The 23,154-nt window shown below is 41.7% G+C and overlaps 1 protein-coding gene across 3 annotated transcripts in view; it reads left to right on the top strand.

The window, feature by feature from the left end:
* Window positions 1–23,154, top strand: part of sdk1a (sidekick cell adhesion molecule 1a) — a 932,616-nt gene that overhangs the window by 587,815 nt on the left and 321,647 nt on the right. For all 3 annotated transcript variants that reach the window (XM_043711904.2, XM_043711902.2, XM_043711903.2), the window contains 3 exons: window positions 16,305–16,495; window positions 17,560–17,643; window positions 17,799–17,993. In XM_043711904.2, the coding sequence (XP_043567839.2) occupies window positions 16,305–16,495; window positions 17,560–17,643; window positions 17,799–17,993 (470 nt within the window). The remainder of the gene's footprint in view (window positions 1–16,304; window positions 16,496–17,559; window positions 17,644–17,798; window positions 17,994–23,154) is intronic.

The following is a 23,154-nucleotide window of genomic DNA, read 5'->3' as shown; positions in this document are numbered from 1 at the left end:
TGTGAGGGTGAAGGGCAAGGTTGGCAGGAATAGGAAATCCTGGATAACCAGAGATATTGAGGCTTTGACCAGATAAAGGAAAAAGCCTGGCTCAGGTACAGGCAGCTGGGATCAAGGGAATCCTTTGAGGTATTTAGGAGGTGCAAGCGTTGACTGAAGAAAATCAGGAGGACGAAAAAGGGCACGAGATAGCCTTGGCTAAGAAGATTAGATATACTTGAAAAAATCTCTTTGAAACCAAAGAAGTTCTTTAAGTATACTGAAGGAAAAGAATAACTAGAGAAAGGATAGGACCTGTCAAGGACCAAAATGGACATTATGTGTAGAATCGCAGGAGTTGGGCAACGTCCTCAATGAATATTTCTCCTCTGTGTTTACCATGGAGAAAGACATGAAGAGTTGGGAACTTGGGGAAGTTAGTGGTGATATCTAGGGGACAGCCCATATCACAGTAGAGGAGTTTTTGGGTGTATTAGAATGTATGACGGTGGATAAGTCTCCTGGTCCTGACGAGAAATATCCAAGAACATTGCAAGAGGCTAGTGAAGTAATTGTGGGGGCCCTGGCTGATATTTCTGCATCATTGTTAGCCATGGGTGAGGTCCCAGAAGAGGGGAGCAAATGTTGTGCCCTTATTCAAGAAGGGCTGCAAAAAAAATCCTGGAAACCATTGACCAGTAAGCCTAACATCCGTGGTAGGTAAGTTATTTGAGAAAATTCCGAGATAAGATATACATGCATTTGGAAAGACAGGGTTTGATTAGGAGCAGTCAGCACGGCTTTGTACATGGGAGGTGATGCCTCACAAATTTGATAGAGTTTTCTTACAGATTAGATTCAGATTACAGATTTGATCCCTTACAGTGTGGAAACAGGCCCTTTGGCCCAACCAGTCCGCACCGACCCACTGAAGAGTAACCCACCCAAACCCATTTTCCTCTGACTAATGCATCTAACCCTATGGGCAATTTAGTATGGCCAATTCACCTGACTGGCACATCTTTGGACTGTGGGAGGAAACCGGAGCACCCGGAGGAAACTCACGCAGACGCAGGGAGAATGTGCAAACTCCACACAGTCACCCAAGGCTGGAATTGAACCTGGGACCCTGGTGCTGTGAGGCAGCAGTGTTAACCAGTGAGCCACTGTGCCGCCCATATTCTTTGATCAAGTGATCAGAAAGGTTGACGAGGGCAGGGCAGTAGGATTTCAGAGGATTTCAGTAAGGCCTTTGATAAGATTCCACATGGTAGGCTGCTCTGGAAGGTTAGATTGTATGGAATCCAGGAGGAGCTGGCAAATTGGATACACAATTGGCTTGATGGTAGGAAGCAGAGGGTAATAGTGGAAGGATGCTTGTTGGACTGGAGGCCTATGACTTGTGGAGTGTCTCGGGTCGGTGCTGGGCCCATTACTGTTTGTTACCTATATCAATGTTTTGGATGAGAATGTACAGGGTATGATTAGTAAGTTTGCAGATAGGCAATATTGTGGACAGTGAGGAAGGTTATCAGAAAATGCAGCAGGACCTTGATCAGCTGGGGAAGAGGGCCGAGAAATGACAAATAGATTTTAATGTAGATAATTGTGAGGTCTTGATTTTCGGAAGTCAAATCAAGTTAGGAGTTTCATTGTGGATGATAGAGCCTTAAAGAGTGTAGTGGAACAGAGTGACCTTGGAGTTCAGGTGCATGGTTCTCTGAAAGTGGAGACACAGGTAAACAGAGCAATGAAAAGGCTCTTGGCACACTGACCTTCATCAATCAGGTCATTGAATATAGAAGTTGGGAAGTTATGTTGCAGTTGTTCAGGATGTTGGTGACATCACACTTGGAGTATTGTGTTCAGTTTTGGTCATCTTGCGACAGCAAAGATGTTATTAAACTGGCAAGAGTGCAGAAGAAATTTACAAGGATGCCAGGATTCAATGGTCTGAGTTATAGGGAGATGTTGGACAAAGTAGGACTTTTTCTTCAGGCATAGGATTCTGAACTATGGTCTAGGGTGAGGTGGGGGAAGGGGAAATGAGGTAACTGTTGAAGTCCACATTAATGCCCTGGGGTTGAAGTGTTCTGAGGCGGAAGATGAGGCGTTCTTCCTGCAGGCGTCTGGTGGTGAGGGAGAGGCGGTGAAGGAGGCCCAGGACGTCCACGTCCTCGGCAGAGTCGGAGGGGAGTTGAAATGTTGGGCCACAGGGCGGTATGGTTGATTGGTGTGGGTGTCCCGGAGATGTTCCCTAAAGCGCTCTGCTAGGAGGCGTCCAGTCTCCCCAATGTAGAGGAGACCGCATCGGGAGCAATGGATACAATAAATGGTATTAGTGGATGTGCAGGTAAAACTTTGATGGATGTGGAAGACTCCTTTAGGGCCTTGGATGGAGGTGAGGGAGGAGGTGTGGGCGCAGGTTTTGCAGTTCCTGCAGTGGCAGGGGAAGGTGCCAGGATGGGAGGGTGGGTTGTAGGGGGGCGTGGACCTGACCAGGTAGTCACGGAGGGAACGGTCTTTGCGGAAGGTGGAAAGGGGTGGGGAGGGAAATATATCCCTGGTGGTGGGGTCTTTTTGGAGATGGCGGAAATGTCGGCGGATGATTTGGTTTATACGAAGATTGGTAGGGTGGAAGGTGAGCACCAGGGGCGTTCTGTCCTTGTTACGGTTGGAGGGGTGGGGTCTGAGGGCGGAGGTGCAGGATGTAGACGGGATGCGTTGGAGGGCATCTTTAACCACGTGGGAAGGGAAATTGTGGTCTCCAAAGAAGGAGACCATCTGGTGTGTTCTGTGGTGGAACTGGTCCTCCTGGGAGCAGATACAGCGGAGGCGGAGGAATTGGGAATACGGGATGGCATTTGTGCAAGAGGTAGGGTGGGAAAAGGTGTAATTCAGGTAGCTGTGGGAGTCGGGTTTGTAAAAAAATGTCAGTGTCAAGTCGGTCGTCATTAATGGAAATGGAGAGGTCTAGGAAGGTGAGGGAGGTGTCAGAGATGGTCCAGGTAAATTTAAGGTCAGGGTGGAATGTGTTGGTGAAGTTGATGAATTGCTCAACCTCCTCGTGGGAGCACGAGGTGGCGCCAATTCAGTCATCAGTCTAGCGGAGGAAGAGGTGGGGAGTGGTGCCGGTGTAATTACGGAAGATCGACTGTTCTACGTAGCCAACAAAGAGACAGGCATAGCTGGGGCCCATACGTGTGCCCATGGCTACCCCTTTGGTCTGGAGGAAGTGGGAGGATTCGAAGGAGAAATTGTTAAGGGTGAGGACCAGTTCAGCCAAACGAATGAGTGTGTCGGTGGAAGGGTACTGTTGGGGACGTCAGGAGAGGAAAAAATGGAGGGCTTGGAGGCCCTGGTCATGGTGAATGGAGGTGTAGAGGGATTGGATATCCATGGTGAAGATGAGGCGTTGGGGGCCGGGGAAACGGAAGTCTTGGAGGAGGTAGAGGGCGTGGGTGGTGTCTCGAACGTATGTGGAGAGTTCCTGGGCTAGGGGGGATAGGACAGTGTCGAGGTAGGTAGAGATGAGCTCAGTGGGGCAGGAGCATGCTGAGACAATGGGTCGGCCAGGGTGGTCAGGCTTGTGGATCTTGGGAAGGAGGTAGAACTGTGCAGTGCGGGGTTCCCGGACTATGAGGTTGGAAGTGTGGGTGGGAGATCTCCTGAGGTGATGAGGTTCTGTATGGTCTGGGAGATGATGGTTTGGTGATGGGGAGTGGGGTCATGGTCGAGGGGGCAGTAGGAAGAGGTGTCCTCGAGTTGGCGTTTGGCTTCAGCGGTGTAGAGGTCAGTGCGCCAGACAAATCATATTGAAGTGTATAAGATCATGAGAGGCATGGATAGGGCGAATGCACTTTTTTTTCCAGAGCTGGGGATTCGAGGACTAGAAGGCATCAGTTTAAAGTTAGAGGGGAAAGAAGAAATGGGTACCGAAGGGACAATGTTTTTACATAGTGGTTGATACGCAAATGAGATGAGCTGCGAGCAGACGTTGTTCAGGCGGGTACATTAACAACACATAAAAAGTATTTGTACAAATACATGGACAGGAAAGGTTTTGAAGAATATGGGCCAAGTGCAGGGAAATATGGTTAGTGCATATCGACATTTTGATCGGCATGGATGAGTTTGTCCCAAAGGGCTTGTCTCTGTGCTGCAGCACTCTATGACCCATGCTGTGCACCCTGCTCCCCGATGAACCCAAAAAACACACAGTTGACTACAATGGGGTCTTTACACACTGACAGTTTAGAGTCATAGAGTCATACAGCATGGAAACAGACCCTTCGGTCCAACTCATCCATGCCAACCAAGTTTCCCAAACTAAACTAATCCCATTTGCCTGTGTTTGGCCCATATCTCTCTAAACTTCTCCTACTCAGGTACCCATCCAAATATCTTTTAAATGCGATAACTGTACTTTTCTCTGGCAGCTCTCTGTGAAACTGTGGCCCATCAGGTTCCTTTTAAATCTTCCTCCTCTCACCTTAAAATGATGTCCTCTAGTTTTGAATACCCTTTTCCTACGGAAAAGACCTTTGCTATTTGCTTTATCTATGCCCTTCATAATTTTATAAACCTCTATGAGGTCATCCCTCAACTCATACTCTCCAGTGAAAGAAGTCCAAACCTGTCCAACCTCTCCTTGGAACTCATACCCTTCAGTTCTGCTAACATCCTTGTAAATCTGTTTTGCACTCTCTTCAATTTAATAATATTCTTCCTATCATTAAGTCATGCAAAAGCATTTGGTCACAGTGTATGATGATGTGGAACCACACATAAAATTTTTCACTTGACAAATTAACAAACTAGGCTGTTTCATTGTATTCTGTCCCCAAAACTGAAAGGTTTATCCCTTTCTCAGCTTTCATTTAGCTGCTTTTTTTAATTAGCTATCAAAGAATTTTAAACTTCAAAAGGGGTTGCAGTAGCAAAGGGATCTGGGCGTGTATGTGCTTAAATCATTGAAGGTGGCTGAATAGTTTTGTATGACTCTCAGACTCAATGACAGATTGAGAGAATGGCTAATAAAATATACAGTATCCTAGCCTTTATTAATAGAGGCAAAAGCAAAAAGGTTTTCCTAAAATAGTAATAAAACACTGATTCAGCCTCAACTACAGTATTGCATCCAGTTCTGGGTACCATAGTTTCAGAGGTATGTGAAAGACATTAAAACATTAAAAGGTTGAGAGATTGCTTCCGACAATGAGGCACTTCATCTATGTAGACAAATCGGAGAAGTTTGCTTGTTTTACATGGAAAAGGGAAAGTTGAGGAGAGATTTGGTCGAGGTAGTCAAATTCACAAGAGGTCTGGACAAAGCATAGATAAGGAGAAACATGTTCTTTTTGGTGGAAGGATGAAGGTTGAGAGGGCACAGGGTTAAGAGGATATGTAAAAGAAACAATAGTTTAGTATGTGAAAATTGCATCTCCGTTGATGTAGTGATTGTAACAAGATCAGCCAAATGGACCTCATAGGATAGGAGCTCCCAGATTGGGACTGTTAATCTGGTCTAATCAGGGAGCCCTGGCAGACAGATAAGAACAGGACTCTCTTCAGGGAGAGGTGGGCACCGCAGGGAGTGGATTGCATTATTTCTCCCTCCAACTCTATTTTGATTTAGTTCCTACCCTCCCCTTCACTGTTTTGATCACACAGCACTGCCCTTTGATGTGAAGGGCAGTGTTGGTCACTGGCCACCCGGGTGTTTTCCTATCTTTCTGGTGGTGGAAATTGAATAAAGATTCATGCACTTTGTATCTTTCACTGTGTCTCACACCTGCACACACACACCATGGGTGCTGGGGAAAAAAATAAGCACTACTGCACTTAGGTGGTAGTGTAGGGGTTAAATTAAAAAAAAATGAACTGAGGGTCACGCAGCATTGCCCGTTGATGTGAAGGGCAGTGCTTGAAAAAAAAACAAAAAAAAAAGATCAGGACTCTCCACAAGTTAACAAAGGGTAACTTGGCAATGGGATCATTATTTGGGAATCTTGATTCATTCAATCTTGCCATCAAATACTGTGCTCAGTATGTGCAGATAATGCATTCATTTTTTTCTTGGCAAGTGCAAGGAAAATGAATAATTTTGCTGACAACCCATGGAACCCAACTTTTTCGGTTTTTTAGGAGCCTGACTTTCCTTGAGACACCAGATGCTGAAACCTTTCAAGAGTTGATGGATTTAGTTCAGAAATATTTCAATTCCAAGCCCCCTCTAATTTTGATATGCTATCACATTTTTTCAGTAGTTTGAGTACCTGGGAAATCCAGATTTTTGACTAAGTTAAGATGACTGGCAGAGAAATGCGACTTTGGTTTAATCCTTAATGAGATGCTGAGAGACCATTTGGTATCTGCTTAATGATATAGCCATGCAAAAATGTCTCCTAGCTGAATGCCATCTCTATTTCAGTCACTATAACTGACTTTATCATAGGAAAATGCACAAGGGGAGCATATGAGTTGCAGGATATTCCAATGGAAGTTGACGCCCTCACTAGTCCGACTGAGTTTGTGGGACACCACATGTGAGAAGGCAATTACATCGCCTCACTCAGGTTGCATCCTGAACAGAACGACTCTCGGTCAGCCCAAAGCATAGACTAGCCTCGGCCAAACGGTTAAAATGTTCTTCAGGATCCAGTCTGCAAGCCATTGTACTTGCTGCCAGTATGCAAACTCGGGACAGCAAAAGAGCCCTTGTAGACCTAAATTGAGTAAGAGAGCTCATAAGCTTGTATCCAGGAGAGTGCACACCCTAGAAAGTCCACTCACATCTGAATTAGAACAGTCAAGTTGCTTAGCAACATCCAGATCAGAACCAATAAAAATAAAGTCTGGTTAAGTGGTCACCTGGTTCTAATGGAAGTTGATACCAGCGTGGCCATTTCAGTGATCGTAAAACCAATCTTTAAGAAGATTCACTCTGGACTCCAACTGTTAAGTTTGAGCAAGACCTTGCGTAGATTGAGAGCCTGTGCCAGGGAATCTTGATGTTGGTTTTCTCGCTGAGCTGGAAGGTTCATCTTCAGATGTTCCATCACCATGCTAGGTAACATCTTCAGTGAGCCTCCGGATGACGCACTGCTGATGTTTCCTGCTTCCTATTTTTATATTTGGGTTTCCTTGGGTTGGTATTGTCATTTCCTATGGTGATGCCATTTCCTATTCTTTTTTTCTCAGGGGGTGGTAAATGGGGTCCAAGTCAGAGTCCTACTCCTAGAAGCATGGCATTCCAACTGGAACTCTGACATCAGACACATTGACTTGGACCCCATTTACCACCCCCTGAGAAAAAAGAACAGGAAATGACATCACCATAGGAAATGACAACACCAACCAAAGCAAACCCAAACATAGGAAGCAGGAAACATCAGCAGTGCTTCGTCTGGAGGCTCACTGAACATGTTACCTAGAATGGTGACAAAGCGTCCTGAAATGACCCTTCCAGCTCAGCAAGCAAACCTACATAAAGAACCTTAACCTGAGCTACAAATCTTCTCAAAACTCACTACCAAGGAATCTTTATAGATTCAGGATGCAACTTTGTTTCCTATCTTGTCTGAGAGGTAGCTGGTTTAGTGACCACTCATTGTAGTAAAATGCTCGGGTCCAAGTGTGATGGGACAAAATTAATTGAGAAGGATTCACCAAGATTGGTTTAATATTCGTTGATTAGAAAATGGCTATCTGAGTAAAGTTCTAATTAAATATGCAGAAGATTTCCAGAAACGTCCAGGGACTATCAAAGGAGCCAAAGCCACCTTGCATGTTAACTGGGAAGCAGTTCTATGATTCTGCATGGCCTACCCATTGCCATTTGCCTTATGGGCAAAAGTAGAGGCAGAAATCAGGAGACTGGAAATTGAAGGAATCATCAAACCAGTCCAGTTTATGAAATAGACAGCACCGGTCGTACTGATTGTGAAGCCCAACAGGTCAATCAGTACGACCGGTGCTGTCTATTTCATAAACTGGACTGGTTTGATGATTCCTTCACTTTCCAGCCTCCTGATTTCTGCCTGTTCTTTGCAAGGATTTTAAACAAATGGTAAACAGCTTCTCACAGCTGGATAAATATCTCTCCACCCTTCAGGCACTCTGCCTGTATTCCTGATTAAGGGCTTTTGCCCGAAGTGTTGATTTTCCTACTCCTTGGATACTGCCTGAACTGCTGTGCTTTTCCAGCACCACTCTATTCCGGAATCTGGTTTCCAGCATCTGCAGTCATTGTTTTTACACAGCTGGATAAATACCCAATCCCTCGCATTAGAGGATTTATACACAATGCTGGCAGGGGTTCATAAAGCTGGACATGAACTATGCATACTTGCAATTGTGGTTAGCTGAGGATTTCCAGAAGTATGCTACAAATAATATCCAAAAGGATTTGTTCCAATTTACTATTTGGGGTGTCGTTAGCCAGTGTGCTCTTCTTCAGCGGATGATTGAGAACATGTTACAAGGTCTACCCCAAGTCACCATTTATCGAGATGACATGCTAAAAACAGGGAACACCAGTAAGCAGCACTTGGAGCCCTTGGACATAGTCCTTAGTTGTTTCTCCGAAATGGGCATACACATTGGAAGGGAAACATACACATTGGAAGGGAAAAATGTGTGCTCCAGATACCTCAAATGACCTACTTTGGCTGCACTGTCGACAAGACCAGAAGATAAAGTGAGAGAGATCAAAGATGTCCGAGCTTACCCATTTTTTTTGGATCTTATGTCTTTCCTTCGGCTGAAGATAGGATTTATAATCATCTAAAAAGGAATAATTTGATTAGGGATAGTCAATACAGTTTTGTGAAGGGTAAGTTGTGCCTCACAAACCTTATTGAGTTTTTTGAGAAGGTGACCAACAGGTGGATGAGGGTAAAAGTGGTTGATGTGTGCATGGATTTAAGTAATGCATTTGATAAGGTTCCTCACGGTAGGCTATTGCACAAAATATGGAGGGATTAAAGGTGATTTAGCTGTTTGGATCAGAAATTGGCTAGCTGAAAGAAGATAGAGGATGGTGGTTGATGGGAAATGTTCATCCTGGTGTTCAGTTACTAGAGCTGTTTTGGGGCCGCTACTGTTTGTAATTTTAATAAATGACCTGGATAAGGGCATAGAAGGATGAGTTAGCAAGTTTGCGGATGAGACTAAGGTCGGTGGAGTTGTGGACAGTGCGGAAGGATGATGCATGTTATAGAGGAGCATTGATAAGCTGCAGAGCTGGGCTGAGAGGTGGTAAATGGAGTTTAATGCAGAAAAGTATGAGGTGATTCACTTTGGAACGAGTAACAGGAATAAAGAGCACTGGGCTAATGGTAAGCTTCTTGGTACTGTACATATTTATAGATTCCTGAAAGTTGCCACCCAGTTGGTAGGGTTGTTAAGAAGGCATATGGTGTGTTAGCTTTTATTGGTGGAGGGATTGAGTTTCTGGGCAATGAGGTCATGTTGCAGCTGTACAAAGGTTGCCACCAAATACTGGCTAAACTCCACCTGGGTCATCCCAGGGTTTCCAAAATGAAGATGTTTGCAAGAAGATATGTGTGGTGGCTAGGGTTTGATGCAGACATAGCTGTGTTGGGAGGGTAATACACAGAATGCCAATAAGGAAAAAATTACTGCCAGCAGCTCCCCTACATTTATGGGAACGGCCAGGTAAATTTTGGACTCAGTTACATATCAACTGTGCAGGTACTTTGATGGTCTCAATGTCCTTAGTCATTGTGGACACCCTCTCAAAGTGGCTGAAAGTGTATAGAGTTCATTCAGGAAGGACGGGATGATGATAGAAAAGCTGCATGCATCTTCTGCAATACATGGATTCCCGGAAGTATTGGTCACAAATAACAGGAATTTGAATATTTCCTAAAGTTGAATGGTACTCAACACTGAAGAGCACCTCTACAATCCATCATCCAATGGTCTGGCAGAAAGAGCAGTTCAAACTTTGAAGGCACGGTTAAAGGAGCAGCCTACAGCTCAACTAGATACCAAACTGTCCCATTCCTATTTGATTGTAGGACTAGCCCTTATGCAAACGCAGGGATACCTCCAGCAGAGTTGCTATTGAGGCGATGACCATATGACAGTCTAAATCTGAACTTCCAGGCCCTGGAGGGGAGAATGAAATAGCATCAGAAATGCCAATGTCCAAATCAAGACTCCACTAAGAAGAGATACCATTTACTTCGGGGGACAAGGTTTGGTGTAGGAACCACAGGAATGGCCCCAAATGAGTAAGAGGCATAGTCCATGCGAGGTGAGGTTCACTGACATATAAAGTTTGAGTTGATGTGACTGTCTTGAACAAGCACATGGACCATCTGAAAGCTGTAAACTTGGGGCAAGAACAAAATGTGCTTGACCCCTCAGAACAGTCAGAATGATTGGAGGAATCTGTGGGTTTTCCCTCTCCGTCAAGCATTGAAGCGATCTTGGAATCTGAGATGGACACGACAGATGTCACTGCCTCAACATCTTTGCAGCCAGAAGAAGAGAATTAACTTCTTCAGACATGCTCTGTGAGCAAGAGATGAGCTACTGTGCATTACACGCTACCCGGGTCTGAGGCAGAGTTGGAGGAACCTGGCCCAATCCTAAAACGCACCAGGAGGAGCTGCAAGAAAAAGGAACTGGTCTATGTCCTCAGCATCAGAGAGGGAGGGGAAAATAGTGATTGTAACATGGTCAACCAGGTAGCCCTCATACAATGTGAGTTCTCTGAGTGCGGCTGTTAATCAGGTCCAATCAGGAGCACTAGCTGACATAAGAACAGGAATGAAGAGTGGTGCTGAAAAAGCATAGCAGGTCAGGCAGCATCCAAGGAGCAGGAGAGTCAACATTTTGGGCATAAGTCCTTCATCAGAAACAGCATCAGAAATGCCAAAGCTGAACTCAAGCCTCCGCTAAGAGGGAGATACAGTGTTTTTTCAGAGGACAAAGTTTGGTATAGGAGCTACAGGAATGGCCCTGCAGAGTAAGAGACATGGTCAATGCAAGATGAGGTCCACTGACATATAGAATTCAGGTTAGTGCAATGGTCTTGAACAAACATGTGGACCATATGAAAGCTGTAAACTTGGGACTCTTGCATTCTACTCAATTCTTCTAAATTATTGGACCAGTCCAAGTAGAGGTTAGTTGATAACTTGCTAAAAGTGTTTAGGTCCAAAAACAAGTGCTGGAGAAACTCAGCAGAACTCCTGACAAAGGGTCACTGGACTCAAAACATTAACTTTTTTTTCACTTAACAGATGCTGCCAGATCTGCTGAGTTTCTCCAGCATTAGATTTTTTTTTCAGATTTCTAACACTTGTGGGTTTTTTTATCCTTATATGAAAGAGATTAATTCTTCTGTATCAACCATTTCTACAAAACTCCTGGTAAAGTCAGAATTAATGTAGCACAGTTGGGTAACTCCCTTGGGCTTTTACCTGCAAAGTGGCCATAGACAGCTGTAGATGAAGAAGGATATCTTTATGTCTCCTTTAACAAATCCTTAGTGGCCTTAATGGCTTATTCTCTGTACCTATATGAAATATTTCATTTGTATAAGTTTTCCTAGTTGAATTAAAATCAGCCTTTTTCTACTTTAGAATTCAGTCTAATTACTGAAGACATCTTCAAGGCTGTTTTTGAGCATTATTCCTATATTTTTACAGGTCATTTATAGATTTAAAGCTAAATGTGGCAATCCAAGTGTTATAATTGGTGGCAGTAAATAATTTATCATTGAACTGTCAATCCATATTCTATTTTTATATCACAATATGAAAATGTTATTTTTGTTTTCACCAATATAATTTTTAAAAAACTGACGAATAGAAGCAAATCACAATGATTTAGGCAGTATTAAAATGATTTAATCAAGTAAATTATTTCATTTGAGCAGTGTAATTATTGAAGGCAATTTCATGGTAGATACCCTTTGAGCCTTTGAAATTATTACAATCTACACATAATCTGAAGCTTTTATAAAGAATAAGGATATAATTCTTGTAGATATGTTCTCTCTTCAGAAAGAGTTCGCGAATTCCCGGACATGTGCCAGTATTTTCACTGAAGTTGTCTCAGATGTTGTTTCATCATTACAATGAAATGTCTTGGGGGTTTCTGAATTATAAAGCTAGTTTGGAGCTAAGTATTAATGGATCATTACACAAGAAATCTCTGTGGATAGAATACTGAATTGCACTAAAGAACACTATTGATTAAATGATGTGTTGAACTGGTGAGCTGCAGGCAGTCCATTGGTACAGCGCACTTGTTGACTAACTGCTGCTTCAATGAGTGGTAACAAACTGTTTGCTATGATTTACAACAGTGTGATTTCTCATATCCAGCAAGCTATCTTGTGGTTGTCAGGTTGAGGTTAGGTTTGGTCCCTAGAGCAAAGAAAGCATTATTGAAGAATGATGAGTGGCATTCTTTGACATTTCCTTGTAATAAACAAAAAAGCAACCAAGCAATGCCCTGTGATGATATTGCCAGATGGTGTATCACACTAAGACCTGAAAAGGGAGTGGTGCATGGGCAAGTCACATTATACAATTGATTTCTGTTCATTTCTGTGCTGCACGTAGGTATAGTTTGTAACTAGTACATTTTCAGGATAATACCTTTTGGGCATTTGAGAAATATTTAATACAAGAATATTAGTAAGTTTTAAATGAAGTTGAAACACTTCAACTTATCTTTTAGTTTTAATTAAATTTTATCCACTGCTTTCCACTTCAGATGGAAGTGACCAATAAATTGCTGCATTGTTATGGTTGCCCAGATTTTGCTGGATCAGGGTGATATATTCCTCTGATTAATTACATTAAACTGGTATGTGGTCAGGGATAGGAGTTGTGACTGAAAATGAGGCAGCTACAGGAATCCAGAATTTGGCTTTGGAGGAGCCTCAGCTAGTGCCTCTATTGAATTGGTACAAAATTCTTGATTTTAGTGTGGATGAGGGTACAGACTGCAGGGACAATGAGGGAACTGACCATGGTATCGTAGTCCAGAATGCTATTTAAATTGAGGAACTAAGAGAAGTTTTGTAGTAATCGGAGTAGCATAGTTAAAGAAATAGAAATTGTTATTTGTGGCAAAGAGAGACCCGAAAGTTGTGTTGCCTACCTGTTGCCAAGGGAAAAGACATCTATTCTGAGCTGGAGAGGAAGTTAGAGTGGGAGGAGGGGGTTCTAGATAAGACCATGAGACATAGGAACAGAAGTAGGCCATTCAGTCCATCAGGTGGGAATGAACTTCATGAGGAAATGGTGGATGTTGATTCAATTACACCGTTTATAAGGCATTTGGATAAGTACACGAATAGGAAAGATTTGAAGGGATATAGGCCAGGAGTAGGTAGGTGGGTCTAATTTAGTTTGGGATTACATTTGGCATGGACTGGTTGAATCGAAGTGTCTGTTTCAGTGCTGAATAATTCTATGACTCTTTGAGTCATGCCATTCAGTGAAATCATGGCTGATCTCACAATCCTAAACTCTACTTTCTTACATTTTCCCCATAATCCTTGATTCCCTTATTGATTAAAAATCTGTCTGTCTCAGCTTTGAGTATTCTTAACGACCCAGCTTTAACAGCCCCTTTGCGGTAAAGAATTCCATACATTCATAACCTTCTCCAAAAAGTAATTCTTCCTCATCTCTGTCTCAAATGTGCAGCCCTCTGATCCTAGACACTTCCACAAGGGGAAACCTTTTTGTATCTACCTTGTCAAATCCTGTAAGAATCTTGGATGTTTCAAAACAATCAGCTCTTATTCTTCTTTATTCCAGCAAGTATAGGCCCACTCAACTCAATCTATCCTCATAAGACATCCCATCATATTTGATATCAGCCTAGTGAGTATTCTGTGAACTATCTGCAATGCCAGTATACTTTCCTGAGATAAGGGGCCCAAATGTGTTCACAGTATTTCAGGTGTGATCTGACTAGTGTCTTGTATAGTTTCAGCAAAACATCCCTATTGTTATATTCCAATTCCTATGAAATAAAGACCAACATTCAACTGTCCTTCCCTCTTAGCCGCTGAACTTGGATGCTACCTTTTCGTGATTCGGATGAGGACTCGCACATGTCTTTAGCTTCTGCAGTTTTTCTCTATTTAAATAATATTCAGCTGCCCTATTCTTCCTGCCAAAATGCATAACCTCACGTTTCCACACATTATATGTCATTTACCAAGTTTTGCCCATTCTCTTAATTTGTCTGTATGTCTTCATAAACGTTTTGTGTAAATCTCACCATTGGCTTTCCCATGTATTTTTGTGTCATCCATGAATATGGCTATCGTGCATACACTTTTCTCATCCAATTCATTAATGTATGTTAATAGAGTAATAGAGAAGTACAGCACAGAAACAGACCCTTCGGTCCAACTTTTCCATGCCGACCAGACATCCTAAATAAATCTAGTCACATTTCCCAACATTTGACCCATATCCGTTTATACCCTTCCTAATCATGTATCCATCCAGGTACCTTTTAAATGTTGTATGTATGTTATAAATAATTTTGCCCAAGCACTGATCCCTGTGGCAGTCCATTAGTTACAAGTTGCCATCCTGAAAATACCCACTTTATTCCATTTCTCTGTCTTCCATTTGTTAGCCAATCTTCTGTCCATGCCAGTACACTACATCCAAAACCATGGGCCCTTAACTTATTTGTTAGTCTCACATGTAGCTCCTTATTAAACATCTTTTGAAAATTCAAATACTTTATAATCACAGCTTCCTCTTTATCTATCCTGCTTGTTACTTCCTCCAATAATTCTAATAAATTTGTCAGGCACGATTTCCCTTCATGAAGCCATGCTGACTCTGCTTGATTATATTATACATTTCTAAATGCTCTGCTGTTATTATCCCTTATAATGTACTCTTAAAAATTTCTCAATAACAGATGTTAAGCTCACTGGCCTATAGTCAACTTTTTTCTTGTCCCCTTCCTGTTTTCAATAAAGGTGTTACATTGGCAGTTTTCTAATCCTCTGGGATTTTTCCAGAAGCTAAGGAGTCCTGGAAGATTACTACCAATACATTTACTATCTCTATAGCTACTTCCTGTAATATGCAAAGATGTGCATCCCATCTGTTCCATGGGACTCATTGGTCTTACGCCCCATTAATTTCCCTCGCACTTTTTCTCTCGTGATAGTTATTGTGTTTATTTCTTTTTCTTTTGCCCCATGTATATTTAGTAATTTTGGGATGCTATCAGTGTCTTCGACTATGAAAACTGATGCAAAGTATTTGTTTAGTTCCTCTGCCATTTGCTGCTTCCCCATTATTATTTCCTCAGCCTCATTCTGTAAGGGCTCTTTGTTCACTTTTTGGCTTCGGTCTTTTTGTATATTTAAAGAAACATTTGCTGTCTATTTTGATATTACTTGCAATTCTACTCGCAAAGTTTATTGTCTGCTTTTTGTTGGTTTTTAAAATTTGACCAATCCTTTGGTTAAACTCTAATTTTTGTCCCAAGGCATGTTTTTATTGCCCAATCCTATCTTTAACTTCGCTGGTTAACCATATTTGGCTAATTCCCTTCCTAGAATCCTCCTTCACTGAAATATGCCTTGTCTGTGAGCCTTGAACCATTTTAACAGCAATCCAGGACCTTAGTGAACAACAGGTGGTGTCACGACCTTAATCGATGGAATTTAAGATTTCAGAAAGAAACAGGAGCAGCAGAGGAGGAAACAGAATGAATCAAAATCAAGCCAAACACAAAAATAAATTGAAAAGGGAAAGAAACATTGAAGAGAGTAAGCGAGAAAAAAGTTCGAAGTGTGCAAAAATTTTTATGCTGTCTCAAACAACAATTCATCTCCAAGAATAAGAGATCAGTTCAATTTGTTCCTTTTTTGGTTTGGGAATACTGAGTTACTTTGCAGTGAGAGAAATCTCATTAAAAAGATAGTTATGGTGTAAAGTTCCAGCCCTAACTTCCTGCCCTAAATTTAATTAGCAATTAATGTGCAAGTGCATCAATTTCATGAAACTCTTGGGGAGGTTGATGGCAAGCTTCCATTTTTATGAATCGTAACAGCCGACTGCAGAGAATCATCCAGCAACGTGTGGCAATTTGGAATTCACAAGATATGACATTCTTGCCACTAATTTATGGGTGAGTTACACATTGATAGAAGCATATGCATAAAATACTCTTTTTTTGTTAGACATGCTTGGGCCAATATATTTACGTTGTCTTCCTCAAATGATGGAACTGACGGATTGTTGAATATTTGTTTAGAAACTAAAGCCTTTTTTAATTTCCAATAGGCCTGTGGAGAGACTGAGTATTACCTGGAGGCGAAGCGGTGTGAAACTAATGAATGGAATCAGTATATTTGGAAGGCGATTGACAATCTTAAATCCAACTTCAGCTGTTATTGGCATGTATGAGTGTGAAGCTACATTACAGAGCAGTAGCGTTGTTCCTGTAAACGCTCATGCCTACCTGTCCATTATAGGTAATGATTGTGTTTAAAGTGCTGGGGAATGAATTTCCACTCCAGTTCTTGAGATGCAAATATTTAATTCCATCATTAAATGTTTTCAGCCACTTGTGTATGATTTTGATTAATACAAAACTAGTAACCTTTTCAGTAAAGCTTTATAAATTTAGAGTGTAAGGAAGATTTCATTTGTCGTGGTCAAACAGATCATTTGCAAACGTTAAAAGATTTTTATTAATTAATATAAGTAAATGCAAAGATCAACTTCATACAGTTTTGGGATGGTTAATGTAATGGATTTTTTAATCTGCATTTACAGTTAGTTTTAAATGTAAAGGCTTTAAAAATCCATGGTTGTTGTGGAATTATGTTAGAGATTCCTCTGTATCCTGCTGGATCCCTCTGCCCATTACAAACATGCTTGTCAGTATAAGGTGTTTTTGGGGATGAGAATAGGATTTGCTACTTTGCAAGTTCCAAAGCAGAAAGCAATCACTGGTTTCTGATATATAATACCAGCATACATCTCTAAGAATCAGTGGTGTGTAGATCAGTTTGCACACTGCAAAAAAAACAATCAACTTAGTTTTGTTTTACTGTCTACAAAAATGGCTACAAGGATGCTACTTACCTGGTTCTTTGGAGTTGGTAGTTGCCATAGTGGATGGAGAGTGATCTGACTCACCATCACAGGGAACACTTTCAGCAGATCGACAGTCCTAGTGCTACACTTCCCTACCATTAGAATGTAAATTGGAAAATTTCGCCATGACCTTACAGTACACCATGGCTGTTGACGAAGGTATCCATGGAATGCAATCCAGCCAATGCACCCAAAGATGTCTCCAGAATGCATGTTCTGGACTTGCTCCACTACTATAGCCTTCTACTTGAAAGCTATTCCTTTACTGTGAATTTGCTGGCCTAAATGAAAAACTAGTCAAATACAATATAACATGAAGCATATTTCTGGAATTTTTAAATATTTAAATTAAGGTTTTCTGTAAAACCTACTTCTAATATGTACACAGTGTTTAACCCTAAATTTAATTTTTCCTTCACTATCACTTCTCCCATAGAACCACCATATTTTACCGCAGAACCTGAACGGAGAATTCAGGGTGAAGTAGAAAAAACTGTTGATATTCCATGTCGAGCAATGGGTGAGTATTGAGAGCAAACTAGAAACTTTTTGTAAGTTTATTTGATTTCTCCAAATAGATAAAAGTGGAATATAGGTTTTTGAAGTGTATTTTCATTCTGCATTATTAAAAAAGAGCTTATACATTGTGTGGTTTTAACTCTTCATTACTTGCAGGTATACCTTTACCTAGTCTGGAATGGTACAAAGATTCAATCCCAATAATAATGTTGAACAATAGCAGATATAAAGAAATGGTAAGTGGGATCCTGCAGATCCAGAGGCTGGTCCCTGAAGACTCAGGAATATTCCAGTGTTTTGCTAAGAATGAAGCAGGGGATATTCAAACACCTTCATATCTCACTGTTACAAGTAAGTATTGTGTTATATATGAAATTTGTAATTTTTTTGCTTTGGGACTGCTAAGAATGAAATAGGAGATATTCAAACAGCTTTATATCTGACTTCTACCAGTGAACATTGCTACAAATATGAAATTTGAGATTGTGTCTTTGATTTAGGGTGAAATGGAGGAATGAAGGGAGGCCATGTGACCTATTCTGAACTCTCCTGATGACAAGCCTCGGTGGTTTGATTGTTGAAGGTTAAAGAGAGGCCCACTCTATCTTACTGGGAAAAGGTTGTAAAGTATTTACATCTGCAAATGATGATCAAAGGAGCTGTGCTGATGACAGATACACTGTCTCCAAGCCTCAAGGAGATGTTAGAATTCAAGTTTTATATACAGATATACTTTAAACTACCTCTTCAATTCCAAAATAAAATGAAATAAGGCGTGGGGAGGATGCTCTAAAGATTAGTTAAGCAGCATTTCTGTCTCAGTATAAGCCCATGTAATATTGGTATTGAAACTGGCTTTGAAATGAGCGAACTCTATGGGAGGCTGTTGTAGGACTGGGTTGTGGCTTTCTCATAAACTTCACAGACAGAATCAGTCTCCAAGAATTCAAGAGAAAGAGTGCAGAGAGATGGGGAGTAGCAAGCATTTATTGTTCTCTTTGCAGGATGTGGGTGGAAGGTTGTGTTTGGATGAAAGAGGCCAAGTTCGTGAATGTTTAAACAAACTGGAAGATTAGCTTAGCTTTAGCTGAAGGAGAGAACTTCCAGTTTATCTCTTACTGTGAAATCCAGTCTGTGATTTGGAGTTACCAGGCTGGGAAAGGTAAAGAAATTAAGCAAGCCTTCTGGAGCTAAGAATCGCTACAGACTGGTTCCAGGAGAATGAGTGTTTACTGAAGAGGGCAAAGTAAAACTGTGACAGGGATATTTTCCATCATTGTTAGACTTAAATGGCTGAATGTGTTCTGCAGTTTGGAACCTATGTTGCCTGACAAAATGATGTTTAATTAAATGTCTTAAGTCTTGATATGTGGTCTAATAATTTCACTGGAAGGTGGAGTTTGTTTTTAAAAGATATCAATCTACATGGAATTCATAGCAGTATCAATCTACTCTTACTGTAATTGGATGGGAATACGAGCCTCTGGTTGTTAGTTTGAGTAAATTTAGCAACCTTGAAATAAGTATACAGTTAACTCCAGATAAACACATTCTTGAACTACATATATTATTGTGTTCCAAACTGCTTTCCTCTTTATTTTGTTGTATGGAGTTCCTGATTCAGACATAGATCTGAACCACAATATACTGTAACCCTATGTTCACAAGTAAATGTACTTTTAATTGCTTTAATGTGTGCTCTAAACTTAGAGATATTCCATAAATATTAAGCTTAGCAATAGTTAAAATTGTCATTCCACATTATTTGTGCAAAATTACATCCGTGAATAGTAAATTAATTTGTTTATCAATAGCAGAGTTAAGTCCTTTAAGTCTCAAGAGATAACTGTGTCAGACATAGCATTTCTTTCTATGTATACAAACATCAAAAATACTCCAATCCACTGATGCTACCTTAATCCCTTGCTTGGGGGTAAATACAGCTGGAGCTGGTTAGAGACATCTCTGTAGTTTTGGTTTTAGGTCTCTTGTGGTTCATTGGTATCTTCGCTACCTCTGAGGCAAGAGGTACTGCCGTTGTCTGGCAGACTGGTCTCTACTTTGCAGAGGCTGAGCGCCAGCTCTCCGATCGCTCCTCCTATCTCTCTCTTTATCATGATTCCACCATGGAACAGCAGACCATTGTGTTCACTATGGTTACAAATCTCATTTTATCTGGTGATCTCCCATCCAGTGCCATAATCTCCCAACACTGCACAGGTCGCTTCTACCTCTTCCCCAGAATCCACAAACAGGCTGAACAGACCCATTGTTTCTGCCTGCCTCTGCCCCACAGAACTCATCTCTTCCAACCTTGACTTGATTTTTTTCTCCCTTTGTCCAGTCTGTTCCCACTTACATCCACGATTCCTCAGACCCTTTACATGAGTTTCAAAATTTCCAGGTCATAGTCTCTAGCCACCCCTTCTTTACCATGAGTGTGCAATCCTTTTCAATGTCCATCCCTCACCAGAATGGTCTCAAGGCTCTCTGTTTCTTCCTGGAACAAAGGCCTGAACTGTCCCCACCCACCACCATCCTCTTCTGCCTGGCCAACCCTAAACAATTTTTCTATTAACTCCTCTCACTTTCTTCAGGCCAAAGGGTAGCCATGGGTACCCACATGAACCCTGGTTATACTGGTCTCTTTGTGTGTTATGGAGAACATTCCTTGTTCCAGTCCTATTCTGACTCCCACCCACAACTTTTTGTCCAGTACATCAATGATATTGTCAGTGCTGCTTCCCTCTGTCTTCTGGAATTGGAAATGTTTATCAATTTCACTTCCAATTTCAGGCCCACTCTCACCATGACGTGGTCCATCTCTGACTCCTCCCTTCCCTTCCTTGACATCTGTTTCCATTTTTGAGGATAGACTGGCCACTAATATCCAGTATAAACCAACCGACTCCCACAGTTACCTGGACTATGCATCCTCGCACCATTTCCTGTAAGGACTTTCCATTCTCCCAGTTCCTCTGTCTCTGAAACACCTGTTTTGATGTGCCAACTTCGATAAGGGCACCTCCAAAATGTGCACCTTCTTCCTCAATCTAGGACTCCCCACCACTGTAGCTCACGATGCCCTCAGAGGGTCCAACCCATCTCCTGCATTTCATCCCTCACCCCCTCTCTTCCCTTCCACTACAGAGATAGCATCTCCCTTGTCCACACCTACCGGCATCCACATCCAGAGGATCATTAGCTGCCATTTCTGCCACCTCCAGCGGGATGCCACCACTAAACACACATTCTCCTCTTCACCCCTGTCAACCTTCTGCAAGAACCATTCCCTCTGGGACATCCTGGTCTACTCTTTCTTCATTCCCAACCCCTTCCCATCCACAGCCCCATAACACTTTGCCCTGCAATTGCAGAAGTTGGAACACCAACCTATTTACTTACTCCTTCCTCAGTATCCAAGGGTCCAAACACACCTTCCAGATCAATTTGTGCTTTACCTGCACTTCACTCCATCTATTCCACTGCATTCGCAGCTCACAATATGGTCTCCTCGACATTGACTAAACAAAATGTAGACTGGGTGAAGGATTCGCAGAACATCTGCATTCTATCCACAAAAAAAACCCCTGAACACCCAGTTGCCTGCCACTTCATTTTCCACTTGGGAACTCTATAGCCTTCTGGACTCAATATCAAATTCAATGCTTCCATGCTTTCATCTGCTTCCATGTCCTTAACTCAGCACCCCTACACCAGGCCAAGTGACCGATGGGCATGCTGTTACACACAATCCATTGTTAGCCACTAGTAATCCCCATTAGTAGCTACTCAATCTCCCAAGCTGATTATCTAAATATTCTTCTCTCTCTTTGAACTCTATCTCCACCTAGCGTTTACCCCTTACCCTCTATTTTTGCATAAAAAAACAACTTTTCCTAACTGCCATCAGCTCTGAGGAAGGGTCACTGGACCTGAACTTAACTTTGATTTCTCTCTGTAGCTGCTGCCAAACCTGCTGAACTTTTACATCCATTTCTGTTTTACATCCATTTCTGAGCCAAGAGGCCTGGTTTCAAGTCTCACCTGCTCCAGAGGTGTGCCATAGCATACATGGATGGGTTGATTTAAAAATATCGAGAAAAGCTCAACAGGTCTGGCAGCATTTGTGGAAAGAAGGCAAAGTTAATATTTCGGGCATAGTGATCCTTCTATTCTGAAGAAGGTCACTGACCCGAAATGTTAACTCTGCTTTCTCTCCACAGATACTGCCAGATCTGCTGAGCTTTTCCAGCAATTTCAGTTTTTGTTTCTGATTTCAAGCATTTGCAGTCCTTTGTTTTTTGGTTTGTATTACAGTGTTTAAGTGATCAAAACCTAGGTTTTACCATACTATTGTTTGAGAAAGTATGTATGATTATACCTTGAAGCACTAATTAATTTCTACTTAAGATTTAAGCTTAAGTAGAAATTAATTAGTTAAGGCGGCATTTAGCATATTTGCCTTCTTTGCCCAGACCTTTGAGTATAGGAGTTGAGATGTCATCTCGAGGTTGTGCAGAATATTGGTGAGGCCTGTTCTGGAGTACTGTATGCTAATCTGGTTGCCCTGTGTTTGGAAGGATACTATGATACTATAGTTCAGAAAAGATTTACCAGGTTGTTGCTGGGAATGGAGGTTTGAGATTTGAAAATAGACTGGAAAGGATGGGACTTTTTCACTGGAGCTGGCTGAGTGACCTTATTGGGGTTTATAAAATCATGAGAGGCATAGATAGGATGAATGACAAGGATCTTTTCCCCAGGGTGAGAGAGTTCAAATCTAGGGGACATATTTTTAAGGTGAGAGGAGAAAGATTTATAAAGGACATGAGGGGCAACTTTTGTTTTTACACAGAGTGGTTTGTGTGTAAAATGAACTACCAGAGAAGGTGATGGATGCAAGTACGGTTACAACATTGAAAAGAAAGAAGTCTGAGGCTGGTACAATTGAGAAGAAGAGCAAATCAAATAGTCAAGGCAGGCAAGAGCAAGGCAGAGAATGAGGTAATATTGATAAATTAAACTGCATTTATTTCAATGCAAGACCCTACCATTCACCATGAAACTCCTAGCTTGATTTGACTTTCCAAAATGCAACACCTCACACTTATGTACATTAAGCTCCATTTGCCATTTTTCAGCCCACTTTTCCAGCTGATCAAGAAACTGCTGCATTTTCTGATAACCTTCCTCACTGTCCACAATATTGCCTGTTTTAGTGTCATCTGCAAACTTACTAATCATGCCTTGTACATTCTCATCCAAATCACTGATATAGATAACAAACAGTAATGGGCCCAGCACCGACCCGAGACACTCCACTAGTCATAGGCCTCCAGTCCAACAAGCATCCTTCCACTATTACCCTCTGCTTCCTACCATCAAGCCAATTGTGTATCCAATTTGCCAGCTCCCCCTGGATTCCATACAATCTAACCTTCCAGAACAGCCTACCATGTGGACTATTCCTGGGAAGTTATTTGGCTGGACTGAAGAATATGAAAGGGAT

Source organism: Chiloscyllium plagiosum, unplaced genomic scaffold (genome assembly GCF_037043375.1).
Source record: "Chiloscyllium plagiosum isolate Xiang-an unplaced genomic scaffold, Cpla_swu_hap1 HiC_scaffold_20, whole genome shotgun sequence".
In the NCBI taxonomy this organism is placed as follows: domain Eukaryota; kingdom Metazoa; phylum Chordata; class Chondrichthyes; order Orectolobiformes; family Hemiscylliidae; genus Chiloscyllium; species Chiloscyllium plagiosum.
The sequence above is the reverse complement of the archived record's forward strand: the minus strand, read 5'-3'. Positions and strand labels throughout refer to the sequence as shown.